This window comes from Macrobrachium rosenbergii, chromosome 54 (assembly GCF_040412425.1).
Source record: "Macrobrachium rosenbergii isolate ZJJX-2024 chromosome 54, ASM4041242v1, whole genome shotgun sequence".
Taxonomy (NCBI): Eukaryota; Metazoa; Arthropoda; class Malacostraca; order Decapoda; family Palaemonidae; genus Macrobrachium; species Macrobrachium rosenbergii.
The window spans coordinates 21652603-21673498 of NC_089794.1; the positions used below are offsets into that span (position 1 = coordinate 21652603).

Sequence of the window (20896 nt, forward strand, 5' to 3'; positions counted from 1 at the left end):
TCGTCATTATGTCATAATTATTTAACTTCCCAAACAGCCAATGATATTTGAACTATCATAAAACAGAAAGAATGCTTAAGATAAACATTTATAAAAAATACTCCGTTTTTCTATAAATCATATGCACATCAATGGCCATTTTTGGTCGTATATATAAAATGGCATCAAGCTAGTACAATTTCCCTTGTATTTTAATAATTTCCTTAAATTTTTTTATATTCGTTTATTAATTCTTTTCCAAGCGATCTCTTCTTTCTGCGTTTAATATTACCCTCTGTTACTTTGTTCTAATGAACACCATATTCTTTAGAAGCTTGAATTTCAAGTCAGTGGCCACCGTGGTGGGCTTGTTCCACATGAACAGGATTCAGCTTCTGAATAATAATAATAATAATAATAATAATAATAACAATAATAATAATAATAATAATAATAATAATAATAATAATAATAATAATAATATAGTGTCTTTTCTATCTTCCTTATGATTCGCTTTTCAGGCTCAGCGATGTCAGTCAGCAACTGGCCGATATTCATGTTGGAAAAGGACAGTGCGCGGAATATGGGAAGTCTTTTATTAAAATATCCAATCAGAAATCGTTTGTCTGGATTCAGGTTCTATTTTAGGTACCGTCGACATGTTTCGACCAGCTTGTTGGTCATCCTCTGGACGTGGTTGCAGAAGGTCTGAAGAAACGAGGTGCTCGGGTTGGTATTTATAGGGGGGTCTTGATCGGTGCTGAATTATGATTGGCTGCCTGGGAGAATAGGCTCCGCCGGAGGGCACATGCCCCGGGCAGCCAATCATAATTCAGCACCGATCAAGACCCCCCTATAAATACCAACCCGAGCACCTCTTTTCTTCAGACCTTCTGCAACCATGTCCAGAGGATGACCAACGAGCTGGTCGAAACATGTCGACAGTACCTAAAATAGAACCTGAATCCAGACGAACGATTTCTGATTGGATATTTTAATAAAAGACTTCCCATATTCCGCACACTATCCTTTTCCAACATGAATATTGGCCAGTTGCTGACTAACAACGCTGAGCCTGAAAAGCGAATCATAAGGAAGATAGAAAAGACACTATATAAGATAAATTCGCATAATACAGCCATCCTTTTTAATAAGACCTGTTTAAAAGAGGGTCTACTCCCTTCAAATAATAATAATAATAATAACTGAGATTCGTGGGTCAAGTCCGTGACTTCTCTTTCCCTAACTGCTACCTTTATTTTTTCCCGTCCAAGATACACTTCCGTTTCCTTTTTACTTCATGCATGAACTACATCATCAGGGCTTGCAAAATATGCAAAAAAAAAAAAAATATATATATATATATATAAATAATTATTTTTTACTTGCGTATTTGTAGGGAAAGAGGTAATGGACTAGTCCTACAAATATGTATCCTCCTAAGCATTTTATCTACTAAATTGTATATTAAATTTGGCAGTTTAGGAATTGAAATGGCAAAAGCAAGTCATATCAATAGATATAAAACAATAAATTTTGTTCAGAGTTGCTGTATCAACAATTTTTGAATTATAACGCAGTCCAATTCAAACTGCTGTTGCAAAAGACCACAAAAGATTTTCTCGTCACAAATGGTTATTTTCTATTCTCTTCCAGAACTAAAATTTATACAAATTTTTTAGTAATAAAAATTCAATACCGTATTTTAAAACCCGAAGAGTCTAACATTATCAAGTAACATGTTATTGTCCTAAATATCAAAGTTGTTATACATGTACATTAAAGTAGGGTCTGGTGCGAGGTACAAACCCAAGCTTTTATACTATAATCCTAGGCTTCATATAATAAAACAATTCAGATCTAAAACAGAACCATTAGCATCATTGCCAAAATTTTCCCCTCTACGTATATTATTATCTTGGTAGTTTGCTAAAGCACAGAAGATATAAAATTCTTGGAGTTATCCCCTACTTGCTCGTGACACTTGTCGTAAACTGAACGAAGGTACTCCATTAATACGAACGACAAAGAATTGAACTGGAAGTGGCAACACAAAAAAATGGAAATGCGTAAGATTCTTAGTTGAATATCCCATTAAGGTATTCACTGGGACGAGTAAAGACTGATTTTATTCAGTCATAACTAGAAAGTGAAGCATTTCTTGGAGTGAATTGTACCATATACAGTATACCAATATGCACTGGCTTTGTTATTTATTGCTGTTGCTAAATTGTACTTATACTTTGTGATCCACATTAATTATGGTTACTGTATTACCTCAATACAGAGTCAATTTTAAGAATAGTAAGCTTTTATAGAAAAGCATTCAAGTAGCGCACCATAGGGTCGTACAGGGGTCTTAAATGCTGTAACTCAGCACCAAAGGTGGCTGGAAACTTTGGATAAGGTAAACGCCAGCCATGTTCTTTGAGAAACTTAAGAGCTCCAGATTCATAGGGGAAAATAATAATCCCAGCTCACTCCTATGACTGATGGAGACAAAATACCTGATCTTTGTGACACACACACAGGATTAACTCCCTTCACTGAGCAGCAGGTGGGCAGAATATCCGCAACAAACCAGAACGGTCAGGTAGTCAGATCAAGTATGACCTGATACAAATAATCTGTCCATGTAGGACCTCTGATCAGTTTTATTTCCCCTGATGATAAGGACAGTAGTCCTCATAATGGTTACAGATTTTAAATTTATTCTTAACAATATATCAAGATTTACACTTGAGAAAAATCAGTTTAACCACAATACAGTACTGAGTCAAAACACATCATCATTGTTTATTTACATTTTTTTGTTTGGAAAGCAAAAGTTTGTCATCAAATCCGACTCGATTTTTTGATGCGATAAGATTCCACATTAATTTCAAATATACAATACCTGAAAACATTACAGTCACTTAACACTGCTCCCCATTAATCATGACAAAGACATTTTTTTTCAGGTTTTATTAAAAACAAGGAATAATCTATAAAATACTACAAAATTTTCTTGCAGCACAAAATCTTAAAGATAAAATACTTTAATACAAAAGTATATCAGCTGTAGAGTATGCTGTAAAAATAAGTCAGAGCAAGGTAATCTCTTCAGAATTTACAATATACACTTCCAATAATAACAAAAAAGATGAGAAAGAGATATACAGAAAAAGTCTACTTAATTTTTGAACTCTGGGAGCTTTTACTAAAATACTCCCTGGAACGGCAGCCAATAGGTCAACGAAAATAAATATTCTGAAAACTGTAATTTAGAAGATAATCAGTGGGTTAAGGTTTGCACACTGAGACATGACAAAATGCCCATGATGGAGGATAAAGGAACACCAATGCATGAGACACAGCTGAATGGTTGACCCCTCATTTATAACATTTAGTTTTCACCAGAGAGAAAGCACAACTGAATGTTTGAATCTCATAAAATAGAATTTAGTTTTTATCCCAACAGGAAGGGTAAGACATTATATTACTCTTTCTGGTCATAATTACCCTATGCTTTAGCAAAGATGAACTAACCACTGCTTCACAAATGCCTCCTCATAGCCATTATAGCTTCTACAAGACAGTCTCAATAATGTCTCGTTTAGAAAAGAAAACTTGCTCAAAACTTAGTGACTTATTTTCTTATATCAATGTTTTTGGAGAATTCATAATATGCAATGCTCAAGCAGTTTGAAATATAAATATTTCTCTGTAAAAGATTCCATTTTCTTTCCTCTCACCACAAAACACTTTCTAATTGATCTCAATGTTATTTCTAAGAAGGCCAACCCACACTATTCAGGAGAATTTCTTTTAAGCTGATTAATCTAGTCAAAGGAACAACGAAAAAATGATTACAGGCAGTAACCGGTTCACGACGGGTCTGGCTTACAACGTTCTGAGGTTACGACGCTTTTCAGATATATTCATCAGAAATTATTTCCTGGTTTACGACGCGTCGTACGCCGATCCGACGGAAGAAATATGGCTCCAAAACAGCAGAATAATAAAAATTTGGAGGGTTTTTTGATGAAAAACTCAATAAAAATGCAGTTTACATCGTTTCCAATACACCCAGAGCATTAAAAGTCAGGTTTTCTTAGGATTTTCGACGATTTTCGACGATTTTTCGGTTTACAATGCGGCGTAAGAACAGAACCCCCGTCGTGAACCGGGGACTGCCTGTACTTAGCTTTGAATGGTTCTAAACATTACTCACAGGTAAAAATACAGCACCTGTAACCAAAATTTCAACTGCGGGAGACTGTCAAGGGTTTCACAAGTAAAGCACCAGGGATTACAAATTCCCTCTTACTTCATGCTTTTAAAACAGGCAAATATGAGAGAGAGAGAGAGAGAGAGAGAGAGAGAGAGAGAGAGAGAGAGAGAGAGAGAGAGAGAGAGAGAGAGAGAGAGAGAGAGAGAGAGAGATTCTCTGCCCTGAAAACAAGGTATCTCTGGGCTAACAGAATGAACTTACATTGTTTTAATCATGCTATACGGGAGTTACTTTCCTAAATTTTTGCTTCCACTAACTCAGCTGATTAGGAATAGTCAAAAAGTTTATCTACTGAGTATAAAGGGAAGAGAGGGAGGGGCGAAAGCACCAAGCTGGGGTGGAACTAGGAAAGGGGGCTTTCAAAAAGGCAGAATATTTTGTTAACTTTGGGTCACAAAACGGATTGTGAATAACGTGCTAAGACAGTAAGAAAAGATGACGCAACAAAATGGATGATGTGGAAAGATACTGTTGACAAATAGTAAAAACGAGTACCCCACTAATAAACATAAAAACTTATGAGGCATATGTAAGGTCTGCAGCAGAGACATGGACACCCACATAGAGTGTGGTGGCACTCATGACAAAGTGTGACTACAAAATACTGAGATTCACAGCTAGAGAGCATTGATATATTAAAAATGAGGACATTGCAGAAGGATGTGATGCCCAACAGCAGGAAAATACACTGAGGCCTTGATTAAGATAGGTTGGACACGTGATGAAAATTAGTAAGGAGCAATTGGAAAAGTAACTGATATGGAAAAAGTAGGATGAAGACCTGTAGGAACGCCCACCAAATCAAGAAAAAGAACATATATGAGGACCTGGACGGGATGTAAATTCTGGCAAGATAACTCCTTTCATACCTTGCTCCGTGAAAGGAAAATATGACGTATAAATGCGAATGAAGAGAAGATTCTTGGAGAAACAAACAGTGAATGGTACTAACATCTCTGATACCATCTGGTCTTTCTTTTTTTCACAAGGAATCTGACTCATGCCTTGTTAGGCTACCTAATAATTTACTTGAATCATTTCCCGATTGTTTAAGGAACACCACCACACATCTGCCACAGAGATGCCTTTATGAAAATATTCCATTCCTGCATTAAAATATGTTGGATAATGGCAGGAGCTTATGATATGTCACACCTTAGGACATGAAGCACAATATCCATACCAAAAAATATTTTTAAGTAAGTATATTACCAAAAAAAGGAAAACTCAGATCAGTGTCTTTTCTTACTTGTCCGGCTTCTCAAGACAACCAACCAAAGGTAAACTAGAAAGGAAAGAGGTGATAAGGAAAAACCACAAGTAACCATACTAAACCCTACCAATATTCATCCACGAACCTTCTTAAAAACAAAATAGGTACTCCGGCATAAAGCTGCGTAACCTTGCAAAAAATATTTGGAGATGAAAATTGGAGAGATGAATATCAACTTTGCACCACCTCACGCCATCCATTAATGCTCACCTACACTGTGCACCCTCATTCTCCAATTTGCTAGAAAACTAAAATCTTCCTTCTTCCAGCCTCAACCAAACTAACCAATCTTTGCAATTTGTGGATTTGTCAATCTTGTTTATAGAAATTATATAAAATCATTAAAACCATGTGAGGAGCAGTTGATTTGTATGCCGTCATGTCAGTCACTGACAGTACTGATAATGACGCTTGATGTCCAATGTAAGTTGTTGTACACTTAGCATGAAAAAGAATGATTTTGATAAAGATATCACTTAAAGTCAATAAAGTATTTAATTTGTACATCAAATATCTCAAAGCTATCTGCTATGAGCAAATATATACACTAAGGCACAACTTTTGGCTCATGTGAACGCTGGTGGAAAACAAAAGATATACCAGCAGGCCAGCACTGACGTAACATGTTATCCTGGAGGCCCTTTCTGTCTGCGCAGTGATGCCACAGTGACAAGTCACTTGTGCAATCAGCTTCGTCGGGTGGTGACCGCACTTGGATGCCATTCACACAACGACGACACTTAAATCTGCAAAGGAGCTTACAATGTGAGATTCACACTACACAACATTGACATTAAACTGAAGAACACAAAATTTGAGAAATTGATTATGTTTCATAGACGCAAATATTTCATTTGACTCATTTTCAATTCCTAAACCTAAGCATTAACAAGTGAACTTCTTGCGCAGGAGGCTAAAAGGGAAAAGGTTTGAACAAGAGGAAAGGTGAATTGGCTTGTTTTGAGAGGTTTGGTTATGCTAAAAAATGGAAGATAATCAGCTGGTGAAAATAGTGCAGAACCTGGCGTTGTTGGAAGGACGAAGATCCCCAGTGCTGGAGAGATGACAAAAAAGAAAGTGGAAGGAAATAGAGGTGAGTGATGTGTACGTAGGGAGATTCAAGATCCTGCTTATGAGCCTTGTGTGTAGGTGTAAGTAGCTTCTGGTATTGTGAACATTTTCTGCACAGGGGTTTCATCCCTGACTAAGCAAAACAAAGATCAATGTCACAGTGACTATACAGTTCAACCCTACCTTTGAATTTTAGCTGGACACGAAAATATTACGTGAAAATATTCTCAAGAGATCATTCAAATGGGTTGATTTCCCACTGAACTTGCAACACTTTTAAAGAATAAATCGTTCGTGTGTAACTGAGAATGAGTATCGTCAATTTTAAGTTAAAAGCTCCAGAAAACAGTATAACAGCTGCATGAAAATAAGGTTTCAGTCATTATTTCTAGTCGTGGGCCACAGTACATTCTTAAAAATTCTGCAAACATTCTTGTTACTTGCTTCGTATCCTTTTACTTGTTTTTTTTTTTATTCTCAATTTGTCATGAGAAACACTGGTTGTCCAAAATAATAATAATTATAAAATGGATAATCAGGTTTCTTAGTTCCATATTTTATGAAGACAGCCTGAAATGTTAGACCTCTGTAGGTATTCAACAATGAACACAATTTTCTTGCACAACTTACTTTCACTTTCCAGATCACTACAAACTACCGTTTTTCCAAAAGCAAATTTATTTGTCCTGTTAGGGTCAGATAACCTCTGAAATTATCCTATCAGACTTCTGAGTAAAAATATTAGAAAAACTCTGGAAATATGTGACACAAAACAAAACCCTGGATTTTCAAAAGTAACTTACTTATCATGAGTATCCGATATCGTTTCCAAGTTCAGGGTGAAAAGCTCCCGAAGTTCAGAAACAGAAAAATGTCTGTCGACATCAGTCTCACAATCTACGACACAGCTACTCAACGCCTTCTTGTGGGCCTGACGCTGGAATATTTTCTCTTCGATGCTTCCTGTCTGTAAAAATCTTTTTTTGCATTTTCAAAGAATCTTTTGGGTTGGAAGTTTCCTATACAGTAATACAATAATATTCCCCCAAGGTTTTTCTTTCAACATCTTCCCAAACTACACCACCACAAGCATATCTCTTAATTGCTAAGTTAATGGCATATACATCACTTACTTGAAATATTGCACTGAGAAAACCTTACAATGATAATGATTATATCTTACAATAATCTAACAACAAAAAGGATACAAGGATGTCTACATAAAATATACAAACATGACCCAAATCAACTGCTCACCGACAAAAGCCTGTAAATAAAGCACTTCTTCTTCTGACCATCGCGCCACACTCTTGCCATTGCTTGGTCGTCATTGGCGGGGTTCCAGTCAGGATCGAACATTACTAAACGGTTAGCACCAATGAGATTGAGGCCGCAGCCGCCAGCTTTGCTACTCAACATAAAAAGAAAATCCCCCCCAGCTGGGTCATTGAACTTCTCAACGATCTGAAAATACAGAACGTGAAATAATTACTTATGTTCTACAGCTACTGTACAAACGCATAATTTTACTTGAGTTCAAATTTCTGAAACAGTACATAAGACCCAAGAACTAAGTCATCCGAGAGATTGTAAATATACGCTATAAAGAGGAATGAGTCAATATGTGGTTTAGCCAGACTACTGAAATCCTGTCACTACGTCTCATACATCATCCATACTCTTGGCGAGATGCTTATGTGGATGTAAACAAGAGAAGTGACAGATTTTAAAGTCCTCTGACAGGTTAACAAAACATGCAATTAGTGGGCATTATGAAAGTGAAAGTAAAGAAAAGACTACACTAGTAATATTACTAAAGGGTAATACAAGACTCCAAGTGAATAAGGTAAAGGTAGCAGGTATCTTAAATGATGCTGGTATCCAACATGGATTGGCAACAAGGCCTCTATTTTTACCACATAGAGAATTTTGCCAACTATTTACTTTTCAGCGTTGATGAGTCTGATATTGTGATGTCAGTTTGATCTCCATTAGGAAAAGCAGAGTCACCACTGGCTTTGCCAAGTACTGTGTGTGTGTGTGTGTAACGCTTGAAACAAAACTTAAGAATAAAGTAATCTGAGGTGATGATATATGCAAGTGAACAGTAAAAAATGTTCGTATTACATACAAATCTAAGTACATGGATAAAAACATTTGTGTTAGCAAGAAAATACACAACATTATCAATTTCTCATAAATTAAAACTACTGCTTTATGTGTACATAATATCCTTCACCTTACCTTATTTCGTTTCTTTATGCTCATTGAACCATCAAGTCGAACATATGGGTAACTTCTAAGAGCAGCTAAATCTTGGAAAAGGTCGAGGGTTTGTGTATAATTCGATATGAGAACCACCTTATCATCTGTTGAACTCCGGATCAGCGCCAGTAAAGTGTCTAGTACAACTAGCTTCCCAGACAATTCGGGGCATAATCTCCTGTAATACAGCAAAACAGTACATAAAGTTACATGCAATATTCAAAATGTCTGAAGCAATATACTACATAAAATTATATAAAATATTCAAAACGTTTAAAACTGCTGTAATAATGTTTTACAAAATACACATGTCTGACCTATGAGAGTTGAGGATTTTGACTCAGTTGTCTGGTTAAACTACTTCATAAATAACAGTCTACAAATGCACAGCTTCTTTTACATTCCCACTAGTCTCTTTCTACTTTTCTGTCCAACTTCTTTAACTTCATCTTGTTCCATTTCCAATTCTCACTTAAAAACTATCCCTTCACCTGAGCCCTGTGAGAGATGAGTATCAATAACTTCAATAAGCTTAATTCTTGCTTGAATTTGCTTATAACTGCTATTAACTTGCTTAAACAATTTAGCTCTTACTTGAATTTGCTTTACCTTGCTTCAATAAGCTTGGCTCAGGCTTCAGTCTGCTTGAACATGCTGTACTAGACTGTTTGATTCAGTGGTCTTTCTGAAGTTAATTTTCAATAACCCATTCAGTCTAATGAGCTATACTTATTTCATATAAAGAACTGATTGTTTTCTAAATGCCATTTCCACCAGAGTCAACTGGCCAGCAATCCCAACATTTGTAGAGCAATGGTTTCATCAAAGCATAAATAAACAAATGTGTAGAGGGAGCATCAATTCTAAACACAAACTTTTTTCCCTTTACTCACTTTGGGCTGTGGCCTGGAGGATACAGGTCGTACAGCTCCTTGTATCCAGGTTCACCAGCTTTTGCCTTCTCCCAAAGCAGATCTGGATGGTTGCAAAGCTTTTTCATGCTTGTTATAGCTGCCAGCGCTGTGTTGCCCAGTCGGCCGTTTCCGTCTGTCAAGGATATAATTGTGGAATGAAGAACACTAAACAAAAACGCTAAACAAAATTAGCTAAATGAAACTGAACCGCACATTCTATATTAATTCTATGTTTAAGTTTCTGTCGTGCCTCATCCTTGTTAGTATGTACTGAGTTTTCTAATGAATATTTCACTGACACTAGAAAATGATCACATACTTTAGTCAATTTTATAATAAATATACCCAAAGGTTTGTTGAACTTAAAGCAACACTAGCGGACAATATCTATATTGTGTCCTGCATTGCACTAACTAATATAGAAACATCTGCTGAGGACTTTTGGCAAAAAATAAGAGGAAAATAAGGACACTTACCTGATATTTGTTTTTTGACAGCAGACGAGTTCATGAATTTTGTGTACATCTCTTGTTGAAGGGATGTAAGTGGACAGCAAACGACGTGTTCTATTTTTACGGGCAAATACTTAGACAGAATATCATTGGTACGGCGTATGATGCATCTGAAAATAACACTGACATTAAGCAACTGAAATAAACTGTTTCCAAATGTCACTTCATAATATGCTTGAATACTCAACCACCCTGTCTAAATCTTTCTCAGTGGTCTTGTTTAAGTTTTTATTAATAATGTTAAACCTTTAATTCAGCTAAAATTTAAAGCAACCCTGAAACCTTACATCATAATCTCCTCAAAATGGATACTTTTGAAGTTAGAGGAAATAACTTCTGTAACCAAAACCAAAGTAAACAAGTAATTCTAAAGGTTATAAAGTTTACCTAAAAGTTTTCTGTTCCATAAACACCGACCAAAATGAAAATATAATTCTTATAACTATTAACCTGGATTAAAAAGTGCATTTTAATAAGAAGTATGATTTGCCAAATAATTCTAGATGATGGTATATAGGTATGCCATGAAAATGACTCAGAACTGTGAACTAACCTGTTGACTATTCCAATTAACTCTTCGAGTTTTTGTTTACCAATTTCATGATCTTTCTCCGATGCTTCTGAGTCTCTGCTTCTTAATATTGGTCTCTCAAACTGTCGTCGGAACTCCTTTGCTGTTCCCAGAATTCCAGCATTTACAAAATGTACGAGAGAAAAATATTCAAGCAAGTCGTTTTGAATAGGTGTTCCTGAAATCAAGATGCGGCGTTTTGCTTTCAAGTCCATGAGAGCTTGGTATGTCTGATTCTCGCAATTCTTTAACCGATGGCCCTGAAATGAAAAGGGTCTACTGAAAAGCTTGGAAAAATAAATTAGATACGAATTACAGCTTCAAGATTTTACATCAACATTTAACAACAAAGAAAAGAGTTTTGTTTATCCTCACTCACTTAAAAGAATATTTTTTTTTACAATTAAATTTTGCAAAATCAGAAAAAACACATTATCTGGCTAATCCCAAGTCAATAAAAAAAAATGGCAGCAATGTTCTCAAGCTAGGAGAGGGCTGAATCAATTGGCACAATATTTACGAGAATTTTGGGCAGGTGCCACTTGAGTAATCATGTGTATGCATTTGTCAGCATCCAAAAATCACAGTACGGATACCTGCCGAGCCATACTCTGATTTCTTTTGGTACCCTGTTGAGTAATGCAAAAGAATCTTTGGATGACTGAATGTGAAGTCAAGATCTAGTGTATTTTGAACACTTTCCCAACCACCCTGACCTTTGGTATGCAATGCCAACTCTTGTAACTTTTATTTGGCCGAATGACAAGCTATCTCTTCAGCTGAATGAAATTTAAACATGAAAAATCTAATATATATCAGCACTAACAAAGTGTATTGTTAAATAAAAAAAGTTTTGAAACAATAACATGCAAGTAAAATTCATCAACACTATCCGCTGTTTTAGATGATTTTTAAGACTAGAGAATGCCTTACCTAAGACTGACATAAATACTTTCATCAATATACACGCTGGTTCAGACATTAGATGAACAGAGGAGAAAACCATTTAATCTTAAATCCATTCCAACAAAGCAAAATGATTGTACTTTCACAGTATACAGCATTGACCTTAAAACCTAAAGTTGCAAACGGTACTTACCTCATCGCAAATAACGAGGCCAACTTCGCTTCTATGTAAAACGTGGGCATGTAAACGAAACGTTTCATACGAAATTATCAAGACTTGGTCAACTGCTCTTCTTCCATTTGTTGTCAGGAAACCTGTCAAGTTTTTGTCAATTTCTGCTTTAGTTCCAGAATCAATGGTCAAACAATTAAGAGCCCCTTTTAGCCATTTGTTGATTTCATTGTACCAATTCTGCAATACAAAACAATATTTTTAGTCCTACTTGGCATCTCTGTTGTAAAAACATCACATAAGCATTTGATTTCTTCTGGCAGTCAGTATAACAAGTTAGTTATAATTGATTTGTTTAACCAGACCTCTGAACCCTTTTAGGGTTCTTCTCGGGCTGGGAAAAAAGTTACATGTTTCATAGTTTTCTGCAGGCACTGATTACCTCAGATGGAACTGGAATAAGAAATTTACGCCAATGGCCAAGTGCTGGGCCCTATGAGGTCATTCAGACCTGAAAATAATGCTGAAACAATTGTTAGGAGAGGGTGGAAAGTAAGATGGAAGAAAGAGAATATGAACAGAGTTATAGTAAATATGAATAGAGTTATAGTAAAGGGAATGAAAGGGTTGCAGCTGAGGCCTGAAGGGATGCTGTTAAGAACCTTAGATAATGCATACAGTGACCCATGTGAGGTGCACTGGTGGCACTATCCCCCTAAAGGAATAACCTCAGATGAAATCAACAATGAAAATACTATAAAGAACCTTAAATCAGACACATTCCATCTACGCAACTGAAGCTACATGCCTTGACTAAACTGGACGGAGAAACCACAATGACTTTTTCAATAGTGGGTTTGCAATTAGCCCCCTGCCTTAGTAGTGTCCACATTAATGTGATGCACTGTAAGGTTTTTCCCAGACCCATTTCATCTGCCATAATACAGCCAAAGTTTTCTTCAATCTGGTTTCCTATGACGCAGTCGTACATAAATTTCACGCCCTGAAAAAAGGAGAAAAGCTAAGGTCAGGGTTTCAGTATGAATCTCATATTCAAAATGTTGATGATTCCTTACTTTACAAAGCAAACTCCTTTTGTAAGTAAGGTGGACATCAATGCGCAGTTTTCAAGAATGTATGTATGGTATATCACATCCTTATTACATAAATACACGTGATTATGATGCGTACCTCGCGCTGATGAGGACGTAATATCTTTGAAAGCATTGGATCTACCACAACTGCCACTGGGAGTGTATCCCTGCAATTAAATATTATTAATCCGTAAATGTGTCCCCAATGTACATACTTAGTACACATAAAACTCTCAGTTATTTGCATTTTCCTTTAAAAAAAAAAATCTTCTTTTACTTAAGCTATCCAGCCAGAGCTGAGAGGGTAAAGCATTATGTCACATAGCCATGGCTGCCTAAGAGAACCGAAGGGGCTACAGCAATGAAACCATTTAAATCAGAGGTCTTTGTGTTCATATCACCAAAGCCAGTGCCTTGGATAACCATACACTTTCAGTCTAAAGTGATGCCTGTGTACATACTGTAAATTTATTGGTAAGAAAGATTCTCTAATTCTCAGTAGTAAAGGAGACCTCTTCCATCAGGTTAACAATCCTTAATCTTTATAAAAGGTACTAACAAATATATTTACATACATACATTATATCTATCTACCTGTCGATATACATTTCGCTACGCCAGTCAAAACAGTAGCTTGGGGCGAGATATAAATGTGGACTTATTCTCATAAGAATTTTTTTCTATCTTCTCAATTCAAGAAGCTCAGATATAAAACGGACTAACACCTGATAAGATGGACACCACAGGTAGAGACAACAGCTTTACTCTGCATAGCAAAATAAAACACCCATTTAGTACAACAGAAACCAATCACTGAACTTATTTACTTTCTCCCTCTGCAACTATCAAAATGAGAAAAAAGTGTCAGAACTGTACTGATAAAACTCGTGAAAATACTTACGCGTTTACGGATAACTTTTCGTGAGCTGACAACTCCGGAGGACGATACAAAACTAGGGCATCTGGCTCGTCAGGGTCATGAAGCGATCTTCTAATGCCATCCCTTCGTATGCCCAGTGAAACAGGTCTTTTACTGATGTAATTGGGTATTGGAATCTTGAATGGCTTTGCCAAAATTTTCCTGATAAGATCCTCCTGTTAAGAATAAAATATGGCTATATATTCATTACAACAAACTTCCAATATGCATTTAGCAGTACCTTTGCTCTTCTGCACAGTAAAATTGTTAATTAGCAATATTAAACATGCCTTTTTATTTTTGTCATCATAAAAATGAAAAGGGCACGATAGCACATTGTATAACACTTTCTACAGACTCTGGGAATTGTGGCTTGAAACATATAACTGTTGGTATAAAAAAAAAAAATACAGTACAACAGTACTGTACAGTAAATTTCTTATTTGTTTAGTTTTATGTCAAACAACTATGAATCCACCTTAGTTTGATGAGTCTTGTAAACGGGCATACCATAATAAGCAGATTTAATTCAATATCTCACTCAGCTGAACTACAACCACGACAAGATTGCTGAAAGTTACTGATCTTGCAATAAGTAACCTGGAGGTTAAGAGGAAGACGATGACTCACATGTGATGTAACTGAGGACGAATTCTGGCTGTTACCCAGCGGAGAGAGGGGCGCTCGATACAACAAGGATACACTTGTGTCTAGTTCACTGCTTTGCTTCCTTTTCTTTGAGTTACCATTCGTAAGGTCTCCATTTCTCCTAAGTGAAGGTTCACCTTCCAAGCTCCTCTTAAGGAGCTGGCTTGGAGCTTGACTTCGCCTCTGTGAGAATAATTAATATTTACAGTACTGCATATACAGACACCACCCTACTTACAAACACTCAGATATGAACAAACAGGATTGCAAATTAAAACTGTGTTCAGACCGCTCCCCTCTGCCACCCGTAAGTTCAAATTTTGTTCTGCGTGCCTATTCTGTACATACAGTGCTGCACTGTATGTACAGTGTATTGTGTTTTAGGATGAAAAAACGTTCAGTACTGCATTGACTTTTATTATATACTGTAGTACCTAAATAGGCATGATGAGTATGGTAACCTACTTATGAACAATTCAACAAACAAGCGGCTTTCCTGAACGTAGCTCGTTCGTAAATAGGGTGGCGTCTGTACACAGTAATTTTTAGCAATTTATGAACTATAAAAATAATTTTGTAATTTTTAGCAATTTATGAACCACAAAAATCATTCATCATAAAATACGGAAATAAACTTATGCCTACACTGAAAGGACATTTAAATGTATACAACAAAACACTGCATGAGATACTGGGATAGAAATGCTATACAATTAAGTAGTACTGTATCATTGACTTTCATCAATGAATGTGTTAACATGCTTATTGAAACATAACACCACATGAATCAAATACAATGACAACAAAGATATTTATATGGTTGTTTTAATTTACTAGGGCTGAAATGTTATAATATTAAACATTAATTCAAGAAGTTACAATTTATCTAAAAGACGATTTTTCCTCTACAAGATGTCTATATAAAATATCACTCCCTAAAGAGTCAAGATTTTCAGTTTTATCATTAATAAAACTTTCTGTTGCAAAAGTAACGGAACAAAACACCTTACCATAATGGAGGGGACGGAAGGCCTGTTAAGGTGTGTCTATCCCATAATGATTTCGAGTGCACTAATCAACATCAGTGCCTGGACTTCTGGAAGTTCCTCATTCTGGTTAATCTGAAATGAAGTTCAGTTCCTCATTCTGGTTAATCTGAAATGAAGTTAAGTTCCTCATTCTGGTTAATCTGAAATGAAGTTAAGTTCCTCATTCTGGTTAATCTGAAATGAAGTTAAGTTCCTCATTCTGGTTAATCTGAAATGAAGTTAAGTTCCTCATTCTGGTTAATCTGAAATGAAGTTAAGTTCCGCATTCTGGTTAATCTGAAATGAAGTTAAGTTCCTCATTCCGGTTAATATGAAATGAAGTTAAGTCCCGCATTCTGGTTAATCTGAAATGAAGTTCAGTTCCTCATTCTGGTTAATCTGAAATGAAGTTAAGTTCCTCATTCTGGTTAATCTGAAATGAAGTTAAGTTCCTCATTGTGGTTAATCTGAAATGAAGTTCAGTTCCTCATTCTGGTTAATCTGAAATGAAGTTAAGTTCCTCATTCTGGTTAATCTGAAATGAAGTTGCATAATCTAAGACACCTTTAAAGTAAAGTAAATTGGAGTACACTTTGCTTTTCAAAAGAACCCCGGTCGTTTTGGCCGTAAGTCATTCAGGCCGTAACATCCAAACTGGCAAACGACTGAAATGGTTGTATACAATAATTTGATCCCCGAAGGGCTAGTACTTAACACGGTGACCCAAGGAGCTTCTGCCATGTCTTAAGACCCAATTGATCGCGTAGTCTAATGCACAAACCTTGGAATGGGCTTACGTATTGGTTAAAAATTCAATAATACCGATTTAGCGTACATTGCCCTGGTTAGGTTTGGGGGGGGGGTTCAAAAGGTCATGTCATGTAGCGTACATCCCTGGTTAGGTTTCGGGGGTTTCAAAAGGTCATGTCATGTAGCCCAGGGCAGCCGATAATGGGGGTATAGCGTCTTAGGTTAGCCTAGATTAGGTTAGGATGCAGGCTTATATTCAAGTGACCCAAAAACCGAGGTTTTGAGGTTTTATTCCCATATTGTGTTCGCGACTGCTCCCATGAATCCTAGCCTAGGCCCTAGGCCATGTATAAACCTAGGCCTATTGGCCTTGTTGAACAATTGGGACGTAACCTACGGAAATGCTGTTAAAATTCGTGAAAATTGCCTAACAGAAATTTTAAAATTTGCGAAATTACATGAAAAAAATTAAAATTCGTGAACATCACACAATAAAAACTTAAAATTCGCGAACATTACACAATAAAAACTTAAAATTCGTGAACATTACACAATAAAAACTTAAAATTCACGAACATTATACAATAAAAGCTTAAAATTCGCGAACATTATACAATAAAAAGTTAAAATTCGTGAACATTACACAATAAAAACTTAAAATTCGCAAACATTACACAATAAAAACTTAAAATTCGTGAAAGTTACCTAGGCTATAAAAACCTTTTAAAAATCGAGAAAATTACGTGAAAAAGCTCTCAAAATTCGTAAAAATCACCTTAAAAAAACTCGAAATGTGAAAATGACCTCAGAAACACTTTTCAGAATCGTGAGAATTACATAAAAAACTGTATAAATTTCGTGGAAACTACATAAATAAATTTCGTGGAAACTACATAAATAACCTTATCAGAAATAGTCTCTTTCCAAAATCAGGAACCATCACAAATTTTACAATAAAATTTTGGAGAAACAAAATTCGCTAACCTACGTTGTTGGCTCAGCCACTTGATCGAAACAGCCCAGTTTTAGGACTAATATTTCGCGGGAATTTTAATTAAAAACCTAAATTAAAAAGAGAGAAAGAAGAGAATAACTCCAAATCTATCATAAAAATTAAAAACAACATCAAAATTCCTTACGAGTTCCAATCAAACACAACAAATCCGAAGGTTATGTCAGTCGGAAATAGTCAAAATATTGGCGGCAAATAAGTGTGAGGATGTTTTTAAGGATCGGAAACGAATTGTGTCTATTAAATAGTTTTTAATTCTCTTTAATATTTTTTAAACTCTTTTTAAAGTTTTAAAACGATGCTCTTTTTTTTCATAGAGTCCGGACTCTATGATGGGTCTGTTTATGTTTTGTAAACAGGGCGGTTGAATTAATATTTGTATACTGTCTGATTCTTTAATTTCCCTAATCAATTTTCTAAGACTAAGTTTTATATATATATATATATATATATATATATATATATATATATATATATATATATATATATATATATATATATATATATATGTATATCTGATGAAGTTTTGAGGCGGAAATAGAATAAACAGTCTTTTACATGCGATGAACTGAAATTTGTATACAATCCGATTCTTACATTTAATTTTTCCCTAATCAATTTCACCAGTCAATATATATATATATATATATATATATATATATATATATATATATATATATATATATATATTGTATATCTGATACAGTTCTGAGGCGGATGGGAATAGGATAAAGTCTTTCACCTGCGATGAATTGAAATTGTATACAATCAGATTCTTATGTTTAATTTTTTCCCCTAATGATTTTTCACAGTTTATATATATATATATATATATATATATATATATATATATACATACATACATAATTATATTTAATACAGTTTTGAGGAAGATGAAAACAGAGTCATTCACCTGCGGATGAATTGAAATTTGTATACAGTCCGTTTGATTCTGTGACATAATTTTTCCTACAATTATTTTTCCAGTCATTTTAATTATCGTAATTAGCTTAAGCTTATACGGTGATCAGATCTTGAGTGATAGTAGAATAGAATAGTAAAAGACTTAGTAAATATTGCCAGCAGTCTTAATTTGATAAATCAATATATATATATATATATATATATATATATATATATATATATATATATATATATATATATATATATATATATATATATAATCAGTTTTTCCAAGTACTAACTCGGTTTCTAAGTGACCGGCCCCACCCCACAGAAGAGGGTAGTAAATGTAGGCTGGATTTTCCTTTGAAACGGCTCCCTTGATCGTTCTGTAGTAGCTGTTATTGATATAAGTTTGAGGTTAAAATAATTCCAGAATATGCGTTATAAAAACCAACACTGCAAGCAGGAAAGGCTTCTAGCAACATAATTGCAACCAAACTTTCGGCCTTGGAGGTACTTCAGAAGGCTTAACGATTCCAAATTTTAGAACGGATTAGGGAAACTTTTACGTCTCCCTAAGACTTAAACAAACTTCGTTTCCAAGTTTATTTACTTATATTTAAACACTTTTTTATATAAGAAATGTAATTATAGTGAATATTACTAAACACAACCATACAAAAGACAAGTAAATAAAAAAATAAAATATTACTACGAGTACAATTCACATTACTAAGTAGGCGAAAATGCAGAATTTCCTAATTTAGCTTTGATTTTTGTTTTTGTACGTGTAATTGTTATTATATGACACTTAATTGCACTGTTTTTTCCAGTATCTGTGGCTTGGGTATAAAATAGATAAGAAAAAGACATGAATATGATACGCAATGATGTTAAACCCAGCAATGTGAAATGTATGCTTAACCGTTTTAATTGTATGTGATGAAAACGGCATTAAGAAACATTGTTTTCTCTCTCTCTCTCTCTCTCTCTCTCTCTCTCTCTCTCTCTCTCTCTCTCTCTCTCTCTCTCATAGATAATCTTACACGCAATCTCCAAAGATTTTACATTTTACGAACAAGCTGACTCATCGTACACAAACAAAACCTCCGCCATTACAGTTAATATTTTGTTATCGTGTAGTCCTTAAATAAAATACTCAGAAACGTCACATCCAAGGCAGGATGTAAATCTCTCAGTAAAGGAGAAATGTCTGAGTCCCCCCCTCCCCTCAAAAGAGGGACGGGTGAATTTAGTCCCCAGTAAAATGTCCAGCTGGACTAAACCATTCGCGGGAAGGGGCTTGTGATTCATACCTCACCGGATTTATGGCTCCGAGTCTTTTCTTAAATCCCGGGGAATCATGACTCTGGTAATGGATGGAGTCCAAGAACGGCTGTTGTACCAGGTTTACAACCGACCGAACGACGGAGCTGGCAGCGGTGCAAGAAGGTAGTCGTATTCAACTCAGAGCTGAAACGAAGAAGAAGAAGAAGAAGAAGAAGAAGAAGAAGAAGAAGAAGAAGAAGAAGAAGAAGAAGAAGAAGAAGAAGAAGAAGAAGAAGGGAAAGAAAGGTCTTGTCAAAGTGCATCGTAGCGTGGAGCGAAGGAAAACGAAAGTGATCTGACCTGCCTTGGCAGATGTCGGAAATGATCCCCCTTTTTTTTTTTTTTTACTTTTAAATCTCAGGTGTAACGGCCGTTTGGAGTTATGGCGTTCGAAAAGAGTTTTTTCATTTCCAAAAGAACATTATGTATATATATATACTATATATATATATATATATATATATATATATATATATATATATATATATATATATATATATATATATATATATATATATATATATATATATATATATATATATATATATATATATAATTTTGGTGAGGAAGAATATTGGCCAGGCTAAGTACAAACATTTAATTCTCCAATTTTCAAGGTTAAATGACCTAGGACTGACATCAAATAAATCGATAAATTGGGAAGAAAGTGAGAGACGAATGGGAAGAAAGTGAGAGAAGAATGGGAAAGAAGTGAGAGAAAACTGGGAAGGAAAGCGAGGGATTAATTGGAAAGAAAGGGACAGTAAAATGGGAAGAAAGTGAGAGGGGAAAATGGGAAGAAAAGTGAGAGAAGAAAGAGCAAGAAAGTGAAGGAAAAATGGAGGAAGAAATGTAAACTAAAAATAGGAAGAAAAGTGAGAGGAGATGGGAAGAAAAGTGAGCGAAAACTGGGAAGAAAAGTGAGAGTGAAAATGGGAAGAAAAGTGAGAGAAAACGGGAAGAAAAGTGAGAGGAAATTGGAAGAAAAGTGAGAGAAAATGGGAAGAATAGTGAAAAAATGAGAAGAAAAGTAAGATAAAAATGGGAAGAGAAGTGAGAGGAAAAAATGGGAAGAAAAGTGAGAGACAAAATAAAAAGAAAAGTGAGAAAAAATTGTGAGAAAGTGAGAGAAAAATAGAAAGGAAAGTGAGAGAAAAATATGAAGAAAAGTGAGAGACAAAATGGGAAGAAAAGTGAGAGAAAAATGAGAAGAAACGTGAGAGATAAAATGGGAAGAAAGTGAGAGAAAAAGGGAAGAAAAGTGAAAAAACTGA

General features: G+C 35.2%; 1 protein-coding gene across 2 annotated transcripts; it reads right to left on the bottom strand.

Moving 5' to 3' along the window:
• Positions 1-6001: 6001 nt before the first annotated feature.
• okr (DNA repair and recombination protein RAD54-like okr) lies at positions 6002-17626 on the bottom strand. Of its 2 annotated transcripts, none has more exons than XM_067097638.1 (14): positions 17515-17626; positions 15608-15718; positions 14580-14780; positions 13932-14125; positions 13128-13197; positions 12745-12939; positions 11958-12176; positions 10841-11118; positions 10252-10397; positions 9755-9908; positions 8841-9039; positions 7854-8060; positions 7400-7563; positions 6002-6271 (listed from the first exon to the last, which is right to left on the bottom strand). In XM_067097638.1, the coding sequence occupies exons 2-14, from the start codon at positions 15608-15610 to the stop codon at positions 6073-6075; spliced, it is 2229 nt and encodes a 742-aa protein (XP_066953739.1). In that variant the 5' UTR covers positions 15611-15718; positions 17515-17626; the 3' UTR covers positions 6002-6072. The 2 variants fall into 2 exon arrangements, with proteins under 2 accessions (XP_066953739.1, XP_066953740.1); XM_067097639.1 differs by lacking the exon at positions 17515-17626 and adding an exon at positions 17360-17495.
• Positions 17627-20896: the final 3270 nt, after the last annotated feature.

Excerpts from the sequence above, each read along its gene's own strand:
- okr (XM_067097638.1), bottom strand. Across the intron at positions 14,126-14,579 it reads CGTCCTCAGTTACATCACAT|GAGGATCTTATCAGGAAAAT; the intron begins GTGAGTCATCGT and ends TATTCTTAACAG. Across the intron at positions 12,177-12,744 it reads CTCCGTCCAGTTTAGTCAAG|AATTGGTACAATGAAATCAA; the intron begins GCATGTAGCTTC and ends TTTGTATTGCAG.